This window comes from Chiloscyllium plagiosum, chromosome 2 (genome assembly GCF_004010195.1).
Source record: "Chiloscyllium plagiosum isolate BGI_BamShark_2017 chromosome 2, ASM401019v2, whole genome shotgun sequence".
NCBI classification, from domain to species: domain Eukaryota; kingdom Metazoa; phylum Chordata; class Chondrichthyes; order Orectolobiformes; family Hemiscylliidae; genus Chiloscyllium; species Chiloscyllium plagiosum.
This window is the reverse complement of record NC_057711.1, coordinates 41888239-41908585: the sequence shown is the minus strand read 5'-3', so window position 1 is coordinate 41908585 and position 20347 is coordinate 41888239. Positions and strand designations below refer to the sequence as shown.

General features: G+C 39.7%; 1 protein-coding gene across 8 annotated transcripts in view; it reads right to left on the bottom strand.

Annotated features, from left to right (window-relative positions):
- Positions 1 to 20347, bottom strand: part of xrcc4 (X-ray repair complementing defective repair in Chinese hamster cells 4) — a 383221-nt gene that overhangs the window by 190355 nt on the left and 172519 nt on the right. For 2 of the 8 annotated variants that reach the window (XM_043708531.1, XM_043708523.1), the window contains exon 7: positions 14334 to 14382. The exons of 5 other annotated variants lie outside the window; for them this stretch is intronic. In XM_043708531.1, coding sequence (XP_043564466.1) covers positions 14334 to 14382 — 49 coding nt within the window. Of the gene's footprint in view, positions 1 to 13588; positions 13614 to 14333; positions 14383 to 20347 lie in introns of those variants that run through there. One more of the 8 variants, XM_043708540.1, reaches the window with a different exon arrangement.

Here is a 20347-nt window from a genome sequence, read left to right as displayed (position 1 = left end):
CAGCACCTCGCATTTATCTGAATTAAACTCCATCTGCCACTTCTCAGCCCATTGGCCCATCTGGTCCAGATCCTGTTGTAATCTGAGGTAACCCTAGATATGCAGGGGCAGACATTCAATATATTTCATATCTATTTCCATTATTTCAGACATATGTTTCAGAAAATACAGAATAGACACATTCCAACAAGCAAGAAAAATTCTAATTCCAAACTTCCAAGGCAAGGACACACCCTTTATCAAAATGAAAAAAGAGCTAAATAGCAATCTTGTGAAAGAACATTTAAGAATGAGTGACTAAACACAGAAGATAGGAACAGGAGTGGGTCATTTGACCCCTCGAGTCCATTGTCATTCATTATGATGATGACTGATCATCATGCTAAATACACCTATCCTGCCCTCGCCATATCCCTTGATTCCTTTCGTCACAAGAGATATAGCTACCTCCTTCTTGAAAACACATGCAGGTCATTCTGCCATGCGCTTCGTCCATGCAAATTGGCTATAACGCAACTGACAAAATATAGATGTTGCTTGGATAATGCAAACCTTCTACTGAATGGGTATAGCAATTTTCTACTAGTGACCCTCTACAGCGCGATTTTCTATAGCAGTTTTCCATAGCATGCTATTCTATAGTATGATGTTGCAGAGGAACACAACTGTCACATTATGCAGAACAACCTGTAGTGTTTTGGCCTCTACCACTTTCTGTGTTAGTGAATTCCACAGGCTCACCATGCTATGGGTGAAGGAATTTATACTTATCTTAAATGATTTAACATGTTGCCTTAAACTGTGACTCCTGGTTCTCATAGCTTTCTATGAGATCCTCCCTCACTCTTCTAAATTCCAGTGATTACAATTCTGACTCAATCGCTCCTCATCCACCAGCCCTGCCAGCTCAGGAATTAATTTGGTAAGCTTTTGCAACACTCCCGCTATAGCACGAGCATCCTTCCTCAGAAAAAGAGACCAAAACTGGACACAATATTCCAGGTACAGCCTCACCAATGCTCTGTATAATTGCAGCAAGACATCCTTGTTCCAATACTCAAATCCTTTTGCTATGGATGCCAACATACCTCTGCCTTGTTTATTGCCTGCTGTACCTGCATGCTTACTTTCAGCGGCTGTGCATGTGGACACACAGGTCACGTTGAACTTCCCCTCTTTCAATTTACAGCTTCCAGCTAATAATCTGCTTTCCTATGTGTACTAATTTGTGCTAATGTCATTTATCTACATACATTTGCCATGCATCTGCCCATTCCCTCAACCTGTCTAAATCAACTACAGTATCTCTGCATCCTCCCCACAGCTCAGCTATCCACCCAGCTCTGTCATCTGCAAATTTGAGATATAATTAGATCATGATCAAATTTTACATTATGTTTGGAAGTGAGACAGTTCATTTTAAAGCAAAGGTGGTCAATTTGAAAAGGGAAATTATGAATATGTGAGGCTAAGGTGGATTGGAAAAATCAATTCAAAGTTATGACTGTACATAGGCAATGGATAGTCTTTAAAGAACTATTACATGATTTAAAGCAGCTATACATTCCTTAAAGATGCAAACTTAACAAAGGTCAACGAGGTAAAAACAATGACTGCAGATGCTGGAAACCAGATTCTGGATTAGTGGTGCTGGAAGAGCAAGGCAGTTCAGGCAGCATCCAAGGAACTTCGAAATTGACGTTTCGGGCAAAAGCCTGATGAAGGGCTTTTGCCCGAAACGTCGATTTCGAAGTTCCTTGGATGCTGCCTGAACTGCTGTGCTCTTCCAGCACCACTAATCCAGAATTAACAAAGGTCAGTCAACCATGGCTAACAAAGGAAGTTCAGGATTGTAGAAGATTAAAAGAAAAGGGCCATAAAATTGCCAGCAATTGCAATAATTGAGGATTGGGAGGTTTATAGAATACAACAAAGGAGAAATACAAAAATGATAAGGAAAGGGAAAATAGAATATGAATGCAATCTAGCAAGGAACGTAAAAGTGAACTGGAAAGCTTCTATAGTTATGTAAAAAGAAAATATTTGGCTAAAATAAATCTGAGTCCATTATAGGCAGAATCAGGAGAATTTATAACGGGGTTTAGAGAAATGCAGTAAAGTTAAATTATTACTTTGAGTCTGTTTTCACTGAGGAGGATACCAGAAATCTCCCAGAACTAGAGAGAATGAGGAGTCGAAAGAAATTAGCATTTGTAAGAAGATTGCACTAGAGCAACTAATGGGGCCATAAGTTGATAAATCTCCAGGAACTGATGATCGACATTCGAGACTACTGAAGAAAGTGGCTATTTAGAAGGTCAATGCATTGGGGATTATCCTTCATAATTCTATAGATTCTTCAATGATTACTGTAGATTGGAAAATAGCAAAGTCAGGTCACCTGTTTAAGAATGGAACAAGAGAGAAAACAGCGAACAACAGACTTGTTAACCTTATATCAACAGGAGGGAGAATGCCAGAATCTATTATAAAGAATGAGATCAATAGACACCTTGTTGATAATGAGCTGATTGGGTTATTCATCATGGCTTTGTGAAAGGGAAATTGTCTAGGTGAAAGTGAGGACTGTAATGCTGGAGAGTCGAGAGTGCTGGCAAAGCACAGCAGGTCAGGCAGCATTCGAGGAGCAGGAAAATCGATGTTTCAGGCATTAGCTCTCCATCAGGAAGCCTTCCTGATGAAGACCTTATGCCCAAAACGTCAACTCTCCTGCTCCTTAGGTGCTGCTTGACCTGTTGTGCTTTTCCAGCACAACACTCTCGAAAGGGAGATTGTGTTTATCAAACTTACTAGAGCCTCTTGAACGTGCTATTAACAACACTGATAAAGGAGAATCAATGGACGTAGAAAAATTAGACTTTCAGAAGGTTCTAATAAAATTGTCCAGAGAAGACTGGTTAAAAAAATTAAAGAACATATGATATGAGTTAATTCACTGGCTTGGTTTAATGAATGACTAAATGTTATGAGGAAAATGTAAAGCAGATTCAGTAAGATTTAGAGAGGCTTAGTGAACAGCCATGAACATGGCAAATGGAAGTGATGTAGAAAGCTGTAAGGCTATCCAATTTCGCTGGAGAAATGGATGTGCAGAGCATTTCTTAAATGGAGAGAGGTTTGGAAATGTGAAAGGATCTAGGGGTGTCTTTATCTCCAAGTTACTAAATATGCAGGTGCACCAAACCTATTGCAACAGATTTGAGTACAGGAGTGAAGGAGCTTGGTTAGACTGCATCTTGAGTGCAGTTTTGATTTCCTTATCTCAGTAAAGATATTATTAGCATAGAGGTGGTACAACAAAGGTTCACTCGGGATGGTGGAACTGACCTTTAAGAGACAGTGGGTAAAACTGAGCCTAAAATCTCTAAGGTTTTGAAGATTTAAAGGTGATCTAATTGAAACTTACTCTGAAAGGATCGGCAGGGTCGATGCTGGTCAGATGTTTTCCCTGGTTGGGGAATGTAAAGCCATAGGGCATAGCTTAAAAATAAGAGGGTTGCCACTTAGGATTGAGTTAAGGAGAATTTATATTTACTCAGAGGGGTGTGGACATTTCCAATTCACTCCAACAGTCTTTGAATATGCTTAAGTCGGACACTGATTGATTTCTGAATACCAACAGTGCGCAGGATTATGGGATGGGGCAAAATCCCTGATGATGGGCTTACGCTTGAAATGTCGACTCTCCTGCTCCTCGGATACTGCATGACTTGCTGTGCTTTTCCAGCACCACACTTTTACAACCGTGAGTAAATTTGTCTGCACAGCAATGATCAAATTGAATGGCGGAACAGGTTTGATGTGCTGAATAGCCTCCTTCTGTTCCTAAGTTAACTAGAAATGTTGAAGGTAATATCAAACTAAAAGAGAAAACATTTATTTGCGCAAAGACAAATGGTAGGTGAGAAAATTGGACACAATATGAAGCATAGCAAAGGATGACCAAATAAAGAATAAAAATTACAGTATGAGAAAAAGCTAGCCAGACGCATAAAAACATATAGCAAGAGTTAACTAAGTGAACATTGGTCTTATAGAAAGTAAGGTAAACAAGCAGGAGGCTGGAAGAACACAGCAACATAAGGAGGTGGAGAAGTCAATGTTTCGGGTGTAACCCTTCTTCAGGACAATGGAGAAATAACGTAAAACAGGAAAAATGGCAGCTTAATTGAATAGGTATCCTCATTGTAGAGAATACTCGTAATATCCCAGAAGGAGTGATAATTCAGGAAATGGAAGAGGGGGAGGAACTCAGGAAAACAAAATTACCAAAGAAGTGGTACTGTGCAACCTGCTGGAGCTGTGAGCTGACTGATTTTATTCTAGCATCTTAAAAACACACTGGCTAGTGAGATAGTTCTGAAGCAGAGTCATACTGGACTCAAAACAATAACTCTTTTTCTCTCCACAGGTGCTGTCAGGCCTGTTGAGTTTTGCCAGCACTTTCTGTTTTTATCACAAATTTCTGGCATCTGCATTATTTTGTTTTTATTTGAGATATTTGACGTATTGGTTTGAATCTTTCAAAACTCATTTGACTTGGGGACAGTCTCAGCAGAATGGAAATAGACAATGCAACTCCTTTATTCAGAAAGGGTTACAAAAAGCAGGAAACAATAGTCTAGTTAGCATAACATCTATCAAAGAATTGAGCACAGCAGAACAGGCAGCATCCAAGGAGCAGGAGAGTCGATGTTTCTGGCAAAAGCCCAGTCCTCACTTTTGCCTAGTTTATCATAGAATTGCCTAATCCCACCTCTAATTCCTATGTTCCTATAGGGAAAAGACTGGAAGCTTTGTTTAAGATGTGTTAACAGGGCACTTGAATAAGTTCAAAGCTATCAGGCAGACTCAACATGGTTCTGTAGAAGAGAAATCATGATTGACCAATCTATTGGAGTTATTTGAGGAAGCATCATGGGCTGTGGATGAAGGGGAACTGTAGATGCATTGTACTTAGCCTCCAGAAAACATCTGATGCAACACCATATCAAAGAATATTACAGAAAATAAAAGTTCATGGTATAAATAGCAGCATACTGGCATTGCTAAAAGAATGGCTGGATAAGAGGAATCAGAGTTTACATGTAAATGGATCTTTTCCAGATTGGCAAGATGCAATGATTGTTGCCCCACATGGATCAGCACTAGAACTCTGTACAATTTATACAAATGCCTTAGATAAAGGAATTGAAGGATAAAGGAATGATGACACGAAGGTAGGTCGAAAAGTAAGTTGTCACGAGGATACAAGGAGGGTACAAAAAGATATTGATAGATAAAGTGAGTTGGCAAAGATGTGCTAAATGGAGTATAATGTAAGAATATTTGAATTTGTCCAACTTTGAAGGAAGAATAAAGAAGCACATTATTTAAATGGTGAGAGATGTAGCACTCTCAACTGCAGAGGGACCCAGGTGTTAGCTTGCATGGATTGCACAAATTTAGAATGCAGGCAAATCATGTTATCATTTATCACAAGAGGAATTGAAGACAGAAGTAGGGAGGTTACGTTTCAACAATGCAGGGCACTGATGAGACTATGGTAAAAACAATGACTGCAGATGCTGGAAACCAGATTCTGGATTAGACTATGTCTGGAATACTGTGAACAGTATTGGTCATCCTATTCAAGGATGAATGTAAATGTGTTTGAGGCAATTCAGGGAAAGTTTACTGGATGAATACCTGGAATGGGCAGGTAGTCATATGAGGAAAGGTTTAATGGTTAAAATTACTTTCACACCTTGTTAAAAAGAGTGAGCTCACAGCCAAAAACTAAAGTTCCTTCACTTTAGTACCCAATTTCTCAAATAATAATATATTATGAACCATCATAATAAAGAGATTGCACTTTACAAACAGGGATTAATTTGACCACAATTGCAATTGTTTAATTGGTCAAAAATTTATACCATGTTACCTAAGATAAAATTGAGGTGAAAATGTGTTGCTGGAAAAGCGCAGGTCAGGCAGCATCCAGGGAACAGGAGAATCGACGTTTCGGGCATAAGCCCTTCTTCAGGAATGAAGAAGGCTTATGCCCGAAACGTCGATTCTCCTGTTCCCTGGATGCTGCCTGACCTGCTGCGCTTTTCCAGCAACACATTTTCAGCTCTGATCTCCAGCATCTGCAGACCTCACTTTCTCCTCTAAGGTAAAATTGAGGCTTTGTGCTAAGCATGTCTATATTGACTCCATTGCATCTCATAAATTCAGCAGGGAGCTGACATGCTCAGCTTCAGTCACCTGTATAGAGGGAAAAAGAACTACAATTCTCCAGTCTGTATAGATTTATTGGCTGTCGCATTGATGCACGATTTGTTAAAATGAATTTGAGATTCATGAAGTGGTCACTGGCCGATAAGTTATTCCCTCTACTTCTGATGAATTATTCATGAATAGATAAATCCTCCTTATTTGAAAACGCAATGAAGCAAATAAATTTGTAGTGCTCTGACAAAAATGCTTTAACAAAAAGAAAACAACTCATGAAGTCAAGTGTTATGCTAATTCGTCTAAATCACAGGCTTACCAGGAATTTAAATTTTTCAACTCAGTCTATTTCTCTGGCTTTCTCATTAAACACTGGCTCTGCGCTGCATCCCAGAATACTCTAAGGGAATCTTCCCTCAAAAAATTCCATTCTTCTTAACATAGCCAGCCAAGGTCTGCCCACTCAGCTGCCTGAAAAAATCAGTCTCTGGCACTGAGATATGGTCCATGATCCATAGTGTTGTTAGGAGATTTTAAATTGATGATTGATTACTGATAGCCTAAGTATTCAACTTGACTGGGAAGAGCAAATGTTGACCAAGATTTTCCACTGGCCAATGTTCTTCTACTCGTCCTCCAACTCCACCAAGGACATGCAGATCCTGGGCCACCTCCATCGCCAAACCTTAACCACCCGATGCCTGGCGAAAGAATGTCTCATCTTCTGCCTTGGGACCCTCCAGCCACATGGCATCAATGTGGATTTCACCAGATTCCTCATTTCCTCTGTCCCCACTTTATCCCAGATTCAACCTTACAACTTGGCACCGCCCTCATGACCAGCCCTACCTGTTCATCTTCCTTTCCACCTATCCGCTCCAACCTTGTCTTCCACCTATCACCATTACCCCCATTCATATACCTATTGCACTCTCAGCTACCTTCACCCCAGCCCCACCCTCCTCCCATTTCTCTCGCCACCCCCTCGGCTCACAAGCCTCATTCCTGATGAAGGGCTTTTGCCCGAAACGTCGATTCTCCTGCTCCTCGGATGCTGCCTGACCTGCTGTGTCTTTCCAGCACCACACTCTTTGACTCTGATCTCCAGCATCTGCTGTCCTCACTTTCTCCCAGTTTTCTTCTACTGTCGATGGGCATTGTGAATGGAGACCTAGTGAGATACCTTGCTTCCTTTCACCATAAGGTCAGAAGTGGGAATGTTCATTGGTAATGAACAGCAATATTTGTAACTCCTCAGATGCTGAAGTAGTCCATGTCTAAATGCAACAAGACCTGGATGATAACCAGACTTGGGCTGACAAGTGACAAATTCCTGCCAGGCGATGACCGTTTCAAAAAAATAGGGAATCTAATCATCGCTTGACATTCAACGTTCCCACCTTCATTGAATTCCCCACTACCAACATGATTGGGTCTACCACTGACCATAAACTGAACTGGACTAATCACGTAAGTACTGTAGCTACAAGAGCAGGTCAGAAGCCAAGAATCTTGCAGCGAGTACATCACCTCCTGACTCCCCAAAGCCTATCCACGGCATGTTAGGAGTGTGATGGAATATCGCCCACTTACCTGGATGTGTACAGTTCCAACAATGCTCAAGAAGCTTGATATTGACAAAGCAGCAACTATTACATCCACAAACATTCAGTCCCTCCATCACTAATACTCAATAACAACAGTGTATACCATCAACAAGATGTAGTGCAGAAATTCACCAGAGACCTTAGATAGCACCTTCCCAAACACTCGCAGTAAGAAGGACAAGGGCAGCAGATACAAGGGAATGCAATCACCAGCAAGCTTCCCTCAAAATCACTCACCATCCTGACTTGGAAATAAATCACTGATCCTTCAGTGTCATTGAGTCAAAATCCTTGAATGCCCTCCTTAATGGCATTGTAAGTATCCCTATGCTAGATGGATTGAACAGTTCAAGAAGGCAGCTGGCCACCATCTTCTCAAAGGTAAGTAGGGACTGGTACTAAATTCTGGCCCAGCTGCGAGACCTATATCCAGTGATGGAAAAATTACAAATGAACAGGAAATAGTAGAGAATTCGAATAGACAGTTTTAATTAGTCTCACAGAACAACACATGAATACCATTCCAAAAATACTAATAATCTAGGGGCAAAAGGAGGGGAAGAAACAAATGCAATAACCATTAAGTCCAGCAAAGATTCATGAGGTTGATTTTAGATATGGAGGAAGTTTCTTACTTAGAGAGGTTGAATAGGTTGCACTGACTTCAATTTAGAAGAATGAAACAAAACCTTATCAAAACCTTATAAGATTCTTAACATTCTTGACAGAATTGGTGCTGAGAGGTTGTTTTCCCTTGGCAAGAAACTAAGACGAGAGATAATAATCTGATAGCAAGGGGGTTTCCCAGTTAAGCAATTTCTTCTCCAAGAGGGTAGTGAATCTGTGGAATTCTTTATTTCAGCCCAAGGCTGGGTTATTAGGTATATTCAAAGCTGGGATATACAGATTTATAATCAATCAGGAAATCATGGGTTAAAAGGAATAGGCAGAAAAGCAGAGTGGAGGGTAATCAGATCAGTCATTATCTCATCAATGGACCAAATGATCAACTTCTGTTCTTCTGTCTTATGAAACGAGAAAAGACCATGTGAACATTGACATTCAGTGGTTAGTCAAGGTTAATCAGATAATCAGTCCATGGTTAAGGAGTTTTTGCCCTGACTGGGGCAGCACAGTGGCTCAATGGTTAGCAATGCTGCCTCACAGCACCAGGGACTCAGGTTCAATTTCAGCTTGGGTGACTGTCTGTGTGGAGTTTGCACGTTCTCTCTGTGTCTGTGTAAGTTTCCTTCAGGTGGTCAAGTTTTCTCTCACAGTCCAAATATATACTGATGAGGGGGATTGACCATGCTAAATTACCCCATGTTGTGTCGGCTAGGTGAGTTAGCCATGGTAAATGTGGGGTTATGGGGATAGGATGCTCTTTGGAGGGTCAGTGCAGACTCAATGGGCTGAATGGCCTCCACCTGCATTATAGAGATTGTACGATTCTCTTCGGTCTTAATTTCATGCCACTGTATACCCATGACTGTGTCGCCAAATACCAGACTAATGCCATTTACAAGTTCGCTGATGACACCACCATAGTCAGTCAAATCTCAGATTGCAACAAAACAGACTACAGACAGGAGGTGGAAGACTTGGAAAAATGGTGCACTGAGAACAATCTAGCTCTCAATGCTGGCAAAACCAAGGAACTCATTATTGACTTTTGGCTGGATGTTACTCATGTCCCCCCTACCATTCAAGATCGCAGACGGTTACAGAGAGTGGTGAACTCAGCCCAGATAATCACAAAGGCCAACTTCCCATCTATAGAATCCATCTACCAGGCCCGCTGTCATGGAAAAGCTGCCAGCATTCTCAAAGATCCATCCCACCCTGGCAATGCTTTTCTACAACCTCTACCATCAGGGAGAAGGTACAGAAGCCTGATCACATGCTCTAGTCAGTTTCGAAACAGTTTCCACGCGACTAGAATACTGAATGGACGCCCAAACTCTTAACATTTGCCTGTACCTGTGTTTTTGTTTTTTTTGCTGTTTGCCTTTTATTTACTTATCTACGCTACTTAACTCTGATCTGCCTGTATTACTCGCAAGACAAAGCTTTTCACTGTGCCTCGGTACACGTAACAATAAATTCAATTCAATTCATTTCAATTCAGTTCTTGAAAGTGAGCTATGCCCTGTGCTAGCCATTGTGGTGGAATGCCACAAACCTACCTCTTGAGGCATGCTTGCTACTGTCAAAGCATAGTTGGTCAAAAGTTATAAAACAGCTAGAGAAATGTTTTAAAGAACCCTGAAAACCTACTTGAAAAAGATTAGCTTTGACATCAGCTACTGTGAAGTGAGTGTATTGGACTGCCTGATAGCAACCCACACTTCAGTAAGGTGTAGCTGGCTTTGCAGCAAGTCGGATAATGAAGTCTGTAGATGAAAAGTTATAATAGTGACATGATAATAACATAAAATGAAGTCTATTTAGCACAATTAATTGTTCATTCAAATTTTATACTGTCCAGAAAATCTGGTGAATTATTTGGGGACTTTTTTAACTTGCAATGACTGCCCCAAATGTATTCATGTTCAAGACAGTGAGAAAACCAAACAGTTGTTGGAAATGTGAAATACAGAAAAAGTTACAAATACTCAGCAGGGCAGGCAACAGCTGTGTGTTAAGTAATAGCTAATTTTTCCAGTTAACAGTCTATCAAACATTCACAAATACTGTCTCATTCATTCAAAAATTCAAGCATTTTTTGGTTTTACTACAAGGCAGCCTGAAGGAGTTTCACATATGTATGCAGTATATCTAATACCAATACGCATAAATGTTTCAGAGACTGCAAGTGAATGTTACCACGCATTATAGTAAAGAAAAACAGAAAAGTCAGAAAAACTGAGCAGGTCAGGTAACATCCATGGAGAGACAGCAGCATGAGAGACTTGATGACCTTTCATCGGGACTGAAGAAAGGTAGAAAGTTAACATTCTGCATTATGCATCAAAGAAACAGCAATGTGCCTCCACTATGGTATAACATATGAAATAATACTTTAATAATACCAAGGAAAAATACTATAATTAAACATTGGTCACACAATAATAACACTGCATCAGCAGTTTCATTTTGTCCGCAGATTGGTTCTTGAGCCTTATGGCCAAAGTGTCAAACAAAATGATGAAAACAGCATGCTTAGTGTAGACCATCTTACTGCAATCTTTTGGTGAAATAAATACGCAGTTCTCTATCAGGACACAATGCCACACTGTTGAACTAGCATGAATGCTGACATAAAGTTGAATAATGTACAATTAAGATACTGAAAGTGTCAGAAAGATCATGTTGAATTCTTCTTCGGAGGTGTTTTTGCTGCTGGGGTGTGGTGGGAATGAAGTTAGAATGGGTCTTCTGTTCGCTGTGTTATCCGATCAATTTTTTTGTGGTTTGGACTGATTATTTATTTAATTCAATTTGGCACCAAGAGGAGCCCACTGTTTCCAGAAAGCAACACCAGAACTTAAGGGATAAAAATTTCTGAATTTATTTTTTTCAAATTGCATTAAAGATCTCTGAGAACAAACTATCCAGGAAGAGGAGGTGATTGCTTTGAAAGAGAAGGTAGTGCAATATTGGACCTCTTTTCTTTACAGCAAACCAAAGCTGTGGTCCCACCAACCCTGTCCTGCTGGTGGCAGTATTAGGAGGGAGGGAAGTCATGCAAGAATCTAGGCTGCAATGTCATGTATATTCACTGACTGTCATATAAAGGAAGGAAATCCACTTCTTCAGTGGCAAGGGCAATGAATGTTCAAAGATCCAGCTGACCAATCTTCATCTCCTCTGTGTTACTTTTATGAAGCTGAAGGGCATGTACTGTGCCTTTAAGAGAGGGTGAATGTTGTTTTGCACTGAGAGCTTGCAGGCACCTGTCATATGACTAACTAGCATTTGGTTAGATTAGATTAGATTAGATTTTAGATTAGATTAGATTACATTACAGTGTGGAAACAGGCCCTTCGGCCCAACAAGTCCACACCGCCCCGCCGAAGCGCAACCCACCCATACTGTGCAAACTCTACACAGTCTGTCGCCTGAGTCGGGAATTGAACCCGGGTCTCTGGCGCTGTGAGGCAGCAGAGCTAACCACTGTGCCACCGTGCCGCCCATCTCAGTCTCAGAGTGTACACTGAACACTGAAAATATGTAACACTTAGCTGTGAAATAGATACCTAAGTTTGACAACAATTTGAATTTAACTAATCAGTTTAAATTATGCCCCAGAATACTAAAACCCAATCGAATTTGAATTTATTGTTTTGCCAATATCGAACCAATAAGACAATCCGATGTTGGGGGTATAAAAAAGACAGGCAATTTAAAAGTCAGACAGAGCAACTGCCATTTGAAACACTCTTTATAAAACGGACATTTTCATATGAAACATCTTCACAGTAAAAGATGACGACCCAGAGAGATTTTCAGCTGGAAGAAGAAAAGCACCATAGATGATAGCCGCTGTATGGTGTTGAAATTAAGCTGATGTAATTTTAATAAGTGATTTATTGGAACAGTATATCATTATAGATAAGGCGGCAGATAATAAGCAGTTAAGAGAAAGGGGGCTGAGAGCTGTGAATAGTGTTTTGGAATTAGAATCCCTGTAGTGTGGAAACAGGCCCAACAAGTCCACACCGACCCTCCGAAAAGTAATGCACTCAGACCTGTTCCCCTACCCTATATCTACTCCTGACTAATGCACCTAGCCTACACATGCCTGAACACTATGGACAATTTACCTAACCTACACATCTTTGAATTATGGGAGGAAATCAGAGCACTCGGGGGAAACCCATGCAGACAGGGAGAATATACAACTCCACACTGATAGTCGCCCAAGGCTGGACTTGAACCCAGGTCCCTGGCGCTGTGAGGCAGCAGTGCTAACCACTGAGCCAATGTGCCATCCCATTGTTGTTCTTTCATATTCACTTTTAGAGTTAAAGAATGAATTGATATTATTTCCTGTAAATAATGGAATTTGGGAGTTCTCTATCACTCATATTTGAACAGATTACGAGGTGAGGTGAGCTTTTATGGGTGCTTGGTTTAATTAAGAGAAGGATTCACCGCCATGTTGTAACATTACTTTGAGCTGGAGAAAAGTCCAGCCCACTAGTAAATTGGAGACATGAATTTTTCAATTCTGAAAAAAGTATTTTATTTTGTTTCTTATGAGTCAAATTGTTCACCAGTTTGAGCTGACCCTTTAGAAACCAAAGTTTCTTCCAGAGTTTTAATATTTATTAACATTAGCAAAAAGCTGTTAGTCTTATGGCTTATGTCCTTGCATTTTGTGTTTTCTTTGAAACTGGTCTGTTGGGTGGCTTCCCAAGCCTAAAAAAAATCCTCCAGAAGTATACTGATCTCCTGAGCATCAGGAAGAGTCAGGGTATGGGCATATGCAATCCAATGCAAAAACTTTCCAAGAAAAGTTGAAAGCTGACACCATACTTATGTTATAGAAGTCACAGGCATTGCCTCACAGTTCTTCTGATTTTCTGTCTTGCTGTATGACATCACTTCAGCTCAGTCGGAATAACAGGATAGAAACCATCATGCTCTCAAGACTGTAAAAACAAAATGATCACCTCCTTCCTCAACTTGATAAGGACACAAAATTATGTGGGAAAGACTGTCGAGGATCTGTTTGTGTCCCGCTTCTGTGTGGTAGAGGTTGAGTCAGCTTCATCCAGTCTTTAATGTATTTTCTCTATCTGGCTTCAATTCATTTAATTAACTCTAAAAGTAAAAATTGGTAAACTGACGGAAATCCAAAATTTAGTTTTTAAACTTTTGTCAAACCCAATTACACAGTCTGAATGATCCACTTTGGATCACTGGGTCAGAAAGCCTACCAAATAATAATACAACTAGAACCTGGATAATCAGACAGTGGCCTGAAAGGTTGAAGGTTCAGATGATAAATCGGGAATGGTGCCCAAAGACAGCCTGAAACATGGAACCAGTTTGTCAGGCCAAAGTGCCATTACAAGATTCTTCCTGTTAAAGCTGACTTCTGATTAGATATAAATATTTGAATCAATTGGCACAGAAGAAAGGACCAAAGTACCTTTCGTTGATGCAACATAGGCCAACTTAGTGATATGAATTCTTGATGTTTGAACAATAAACTAAATTAGAACAATAAATTAACAGGTTATTTTGCTAAAGCAATGGGCAGAATCAGTCCCCTTTATTGATACCGATGCCATTGAAGCCACAATATGCAGACATTTACAATCTGAGATTACATGTCCAGGACAGATGTGCTTTCTCTGATCATCACACTTTATTCAAGCCCGATTCTGCTATTGCTTTCCTGCCTGGCCATCCACCTCTCCCTTCCAATGCCGCCTATGCCTCATTTTATTCCATCTCTCCATCAAAGGCTCTCCATAAAACAAACTCCTGGTCCTAAAATTTGGTCACTCCTCTCACGGTTCAGCATTTGTTTCTTACCTCTTGTTGAAGCACCTGAGGATATTTTCTCTGTAATGACTGCACCAGGCTGAATAAGTTGCAGCAAAAAGAAAATACAGAAATAGTAAAGAGAAAGAAAGCAAGGCAGGCAGAATATACACATTTGAAGATTCAAAGCACTTCATGGCCAATGAAATTCTTTTTAAAATGTAATTACCATTGTTCTGGAAGCATACTATCTTAGTGCAAATTTGTGTATGATTACCAAGTATAAGAGAGTCGAGAAGGCAGCAAGGGATAGTTGGATGAGAAAACAGACTGGAGTATATGTGTCAAATATATTTATTTTATAGCCTCCATGAAATATATATTACTTTTTAGAAACTCATTAACTCTTCCAAAATGAGAAGTAAACTATTACATTCACTATTTTCTGTGCTATCAGCACTTTGCATTATCATCTTCCTGCTGGTTTATAGGGGTCAAGAGGTTCATTTCCTCTCGTTAAGGTGCTAGACTGAGCTTATCACAACTAAATGTGGATTTGGTGTCCAAATTTACAGCAAACAAAGTAAAGCTGTTGCTAATGGAAAGTGCATCCTTCCAAGCTGGGTGGTAATTGAAGGTACTTAACGTAAATGATGGCGTAAAGAATCTTAATTGCCAACAAGCAGGAAATCACTCCTGATTTTCTATATATGAAACCAATGGATGAACTTTCTCTTTAAAAGGTCATACTGGAAAAGATGATTAATAATAGTGTCTAATTAAGCAAGAAGCTATTTATCAAATAATTCCAAAATAGCAAACACAAAAGCTTTTGAGCTTATATACAAGCAGCTCAGCTGGCATTATGTTTAAAAATCTGTTGGAACAAAAAAATTACAGGGTTCAATGCTTTTTTGCATGGTGCAAGCAGTTTTTCTATTCTGTATTGGGATTTCCGGCTTGTAGATAACTGGCACTACACAGTGTGGACCGAGGCATTTGCACCAGAGGATTCAAATCTCAAGTTGGGTAAACTATACATTCTATAGGAAGGGAAAAATCAGTCAAGGTTGCTCCTCCTAATTCCCATCATTCCCTCCTGCTAAAAAAAAAGTGTACGTGTAAATAACAGAACAAGAAATGACTGGATTCAGCTGCAGTGTTCTCTCTCTTTCTGCATGATTATGCAGCCTAATAATATGTGCCATCACAAATGACACTTTCAAATTGCTACAAGCGTATGACTAATGCTCAAAGAATTATAATCTAACATGAATCTTTCCTTTTAGGTAAGGAGGATAACATTGGTTAAAGGCCAAGTAAATAATGTTCCAGGTGGCCAGCTTCAACAGGACCTCGACAGAAAGTATTCTTTAGAATCCAACAACTGTATTCAACAAGCAAGAAAAAACATTTTAAACACTAAGTTTTACAACAGGACAGCAATTAACTGATATTTGTTAGTTTTTCTGTCTGCCATGTCAAGTTGTCAAAAAGACATCTGTGGACAAAAATTTAACTAAACTCAGATAGATAACTATCTAATTAAATTTCAAATTCCATTTGGAGAAACATGCCAATGTGCGCAGAGTAGTATAGATTCACAGTGACTAATATAGTACAAAAAGAGGTCCCTGAAATCCCTCGTATGAAAAGAGGTTCCTTGTATCCAAGAGGGTCATCAAATACCTATCTACTTCAATCCCATTTTCAGCACTTGGCTCATATCCTTGGATGCTCTGGAATGCTCATTGGTTAGGCCACTTTTGGAATATGGTGTTCAATTCTGATCTCCCTGCTATAAGAAGGATGTTGTGAAACTTGAAAGGCTTCAGAAAAGATTTACAAGGATGTTGGAGAGTTTGAGCCATATGGAGGGGCTGATTAGGCTGGGGCTGTTTTCCCTGGAGCATCGAAGGCTGAGGGGTAACCTTATAGAGGTTTATAAAACCATGAGGTGAATAGTCAAGGGGTGGTGGAGTCCAAAACCAGAAGCATAGGTTTAAGGTGATAGGAAAAGATATAAAAGGAACCTAAGGAGCAACTCTTTCACACACAGGGTGGTGTGTGTATGGAATGAGTACCAGAGGACCTGGTGGAGGCTGGTTCAATTACAACATTCAAAAGGTGTCTGGATGATTATATAAATAGGAAGCATTTGGAGGGATTGAGCCAAATGCTGGCAAATGGGACTAGATTAATTTAAGATATCTGGTCACATGGACAAGTTTGACTGAAGGGTCTGTTTCTGCACTGTACATCTCTATGACTCCACCTAAATACTTCTTAGATGCTGTAATGGTTAGTCTCTGTCACTCTTTCAGGTCAGTTCCAGATACTAAACATCCTAAAAGGTGGAAAATTCCTTCTCACACCTCTTCTTAACTTTATGCCCCCTGGTTTAGATCCTTCTACTAAAGGGAAACATTCACTTGTATTGACCCAACTTGTGCCCCCCTATTCTAAGGTAGGCAACCCTGGCCTATGTAGTCTCTTCATAGCTGAAATGCTGCAGCCAAGGCAACATTTTGGTGAACCTCATTTGCACTCTGTCCACTGTAATCACAGCCATCCTAAAATGTGGTGACCAGAACTGCACACAATATGTCAGCTGCAGCCTAATATTATAGACAGCTCCATCATAACCTCTTTTCTCTTGTACTCAATGCCTTGACTAATAATAGCAATTGCCCCATATGCCTTCTTAGCCACCTTATCTAGCTGCCCTAATGTCTTCAAGAGTCCATGTTGATGCACACTCAGGTTACCCGATCCTCAGTATTCTATTGCCTTGTTTGTTTGCCTAAAATGTGTCACTTCACACTTTAGAATTAAAATCCATTTGCCACTGTTCTGCCCATCTGACAAGCTTGTTGTAGTATCCGTCGTCGAAAGATTTCCTCCTCAGTATTTACCACACCATTAACTTTTGTGTAATTTGCGAACTTACTGATAAAACTCCTACATTCGTATCTCAACCATTAGTGCACACCACAAACTGCAATTGAACCAGCAGCAACACTGCAGTATGTCACTGGACACAGGCTTTTTTTTTCACAAAGTCAGCCTTCAGCCTATGCCCCCGAAACTAATCCAATTAGCCAAATTGCCCAGGATGCGAAGGGCTCTTACTTTCACAATGAGTCTCCATGAGATACCTTGTGAAAACCTTACTGGAGTCCGTGTAGACTATATCAACTTTGCTACCATCATCCACGCACAAGGTCACACATTCAACATGATCTCCTTAAGACACTTAAACAAAAGGAAATGCTGATTCTTTACAAACAAAGACAAAACTATCTTTTTAAAAAAAAAATCCTTCATAGGACACGAGCATTGCTCCTAAGTCCAGCATTTGTTATCTCTCTACGATGACATTTGAGAAGGTGGTTAGCCACATCGTTGAATTACAATAATCAACGTAGTGTAAGCACGCTCACAACCAAGAACCTAGTACAACTGAATAGAATAAGTGGGTATTTTAATGGTTGTCAGGATGTCACTATTGGCATGCCACAGGGGTCAGTGTGAAGTCTTCAATCCTTCAAAATTTAAAATAAATGATTTGGATGAAGACAATGAAGTATTGTAGCTAAATTTGCTGATGTCAAAAATATAGGTAGGAAAGGGATGATTTGGAGGTGCCGGTGTTGGACTGGAGTGTACAAAGTCAAAAATCTCACAACACCAGTTTATAGTCCAACAGGTTTATTTTGTACAATGTTATACCCCACAACCACCTGAAGCAGCAGCAGTGCTCCAAAAGCTAGTGCTTCCAAATAAACCCATTGGACTATAACCTAGTGTTGTGTGATTTTTAACTTGGTAGGAAAGTGAGTTGTGAATAAATCATAACAAGCCTACAAAGGGGTACAGATAGGTTAAGTGAGTGGGCAAAGATACGGTTAATGGAAATAAAAGTGGAAAAGAGTGAAATTGTCCATTTTGGCAGAAAGAATTAAAAAAATTAATCTCAATGGTGAGAGATTGCAGAACACTGAGGCAGAATGATCTGTGTGAATTACAGGTCAGTATGCAGATACAACAAGTAATCAGGAAAGAAACTTGAAAGGATTCAAAACAAAATTACAAGAATGTTGCCAGGGTTGGACAGTTTAAGCTGTAAGGAGAGCTGATTAGGCTGGGGCTATTTTCGCTGGAGCAATCGGAGGCTGAGGGGTGACCTTATCAAAGTTTATTGATCATGAGGGGCATAGATGGGACGAATAGTCAAGGTTCTTTCCCTAGGGTAGGGGAGTCCAAAACTTCAGGGCATTTGCTTACAGTGAGAGGGGATGTAAAAAGGACCTAAGGAGCAACCTTTTTCATGCAGAGGGTAGTGCATGTATGAAATGAGCTGCTATAGGAAGTGGTGGAGTCTGATACAGTGACCACATTTAAAAGGCATGTAGATTAGTATATGAATAGGAAGGGTTTAGAGAGAGATGATGGGCCAAATGCTGACAAGTCAGACTAGAATAATTTAGGATATCTGGTCAGATTAAAAAATTGGATCAAAGGGTCTGTTTCAGTGCTGTACATCTCTATGATTCTATAATGACATGACAATAAATAATAAGTTGAAAAATTAGATAACTGCATTTAAAATGAAAAAGATATGCAATAAATACAATCAAACTCAAATAGGACAAATTCTTCCGTCCAACCCAAAATCAAACTAACAATCTTTCACATAGGATAGGTAAACTATGTTGCCAGTTCTTAAAATTGAAAATTAGTGGTTTATATTGACTTCAGTTCCTAACATGACTTGCTTGATCAACGAGCAAACACCAAATCAATATCAGATGACATTTCACATCCTATCCTGTCCAATGATATGAACAAATTCTGATCAGAACCACTCAATGGCATAAAACAACAAATTGCATTCAAGATTTAATATGATTTCAGGTAAGAGACAACAGGCATTATGATGTACATTTAATCATTTTCTAGAAAAAAAGGACTCAGTACCAGTGAGCTGGTGGATGGCTATACTTAAGATGGAGGACATAGAAATTCAGGAACTTGCACATCAGTTATGTTGACATTAGAAAACTACTGCAGTCCCACATAATAGAGAAAATTGAAGCATACCCAGAAATGACAGATTTAATAATGAATAATCAGCATTCATCCCAAAAGGAAAAAAAAATGTTTGATCAAATTTAAAATATTATTTGAGGTGGTAACAAATGTAGTGGACATACAGTAGCGCCTCGACTTATGAACGACCCCGTTCACGTACAAATTGGTTTACGAACAGGATTGTACGTAAAATTTTGCTTCAACGTACGTACGAAATTCAAGGTACGAGCGAAGGTACGAACGCAAAAAACCCGTGTGCGATCACGTGGTTTCATTGTTCTGCTTTGCTATGCGCTTGTTGAACGCAAAAGCTCTTGGGCCCCGCGTGATCTCATTTGGCGGGTGCGCTGTGAACAGCCGTCCAAGCATTCTTACGCTATTCAAACAATTGGAAAAATTGATACAGTTCGCGAAGTTTGCGGTTCGCAAACCGGGTCCCGGAACGGATTAAGTTCCTAAATCGAGGTGCAACTGTAATTTATCAGGATTTTCAAGAAGCCTACATTTTTGTCCTTCCTAACAGATAAATGAATAAGATTAGAGAACGTGGGCGAGTGACATGGTGGATTCCTAGTTTACTTCAAGTTAGAACTAGAGCACACTAGTAATGGGCAGTTATTCAATGGGACAGTGGGAGATTGTGGATCATTGGGAGGATCATAGCTGTTCATAATTTACACTAATGATTTGAAATTTGGAATCTGTAACAATTTTAAAATTTGTGGATGGCTCCAAATTAGAAAGGGTAGTCAATACTGAGGAGAATGACAGCAAGTTACAGAAAGACATTAATACACTTCAAAAATGAGCAAACAATTGGCAAATGGAGTTTTATATCAATAAATGCATAGCAGTTTATTTTGTTAGGACAAATAGTGAGGTTTATTATTACTTGGAAGGAGTAAGTCTACATGAGGTCGAAAAACACATGAATCTTGAAATATACCAACCACTACAAGTTCAAACCAAGC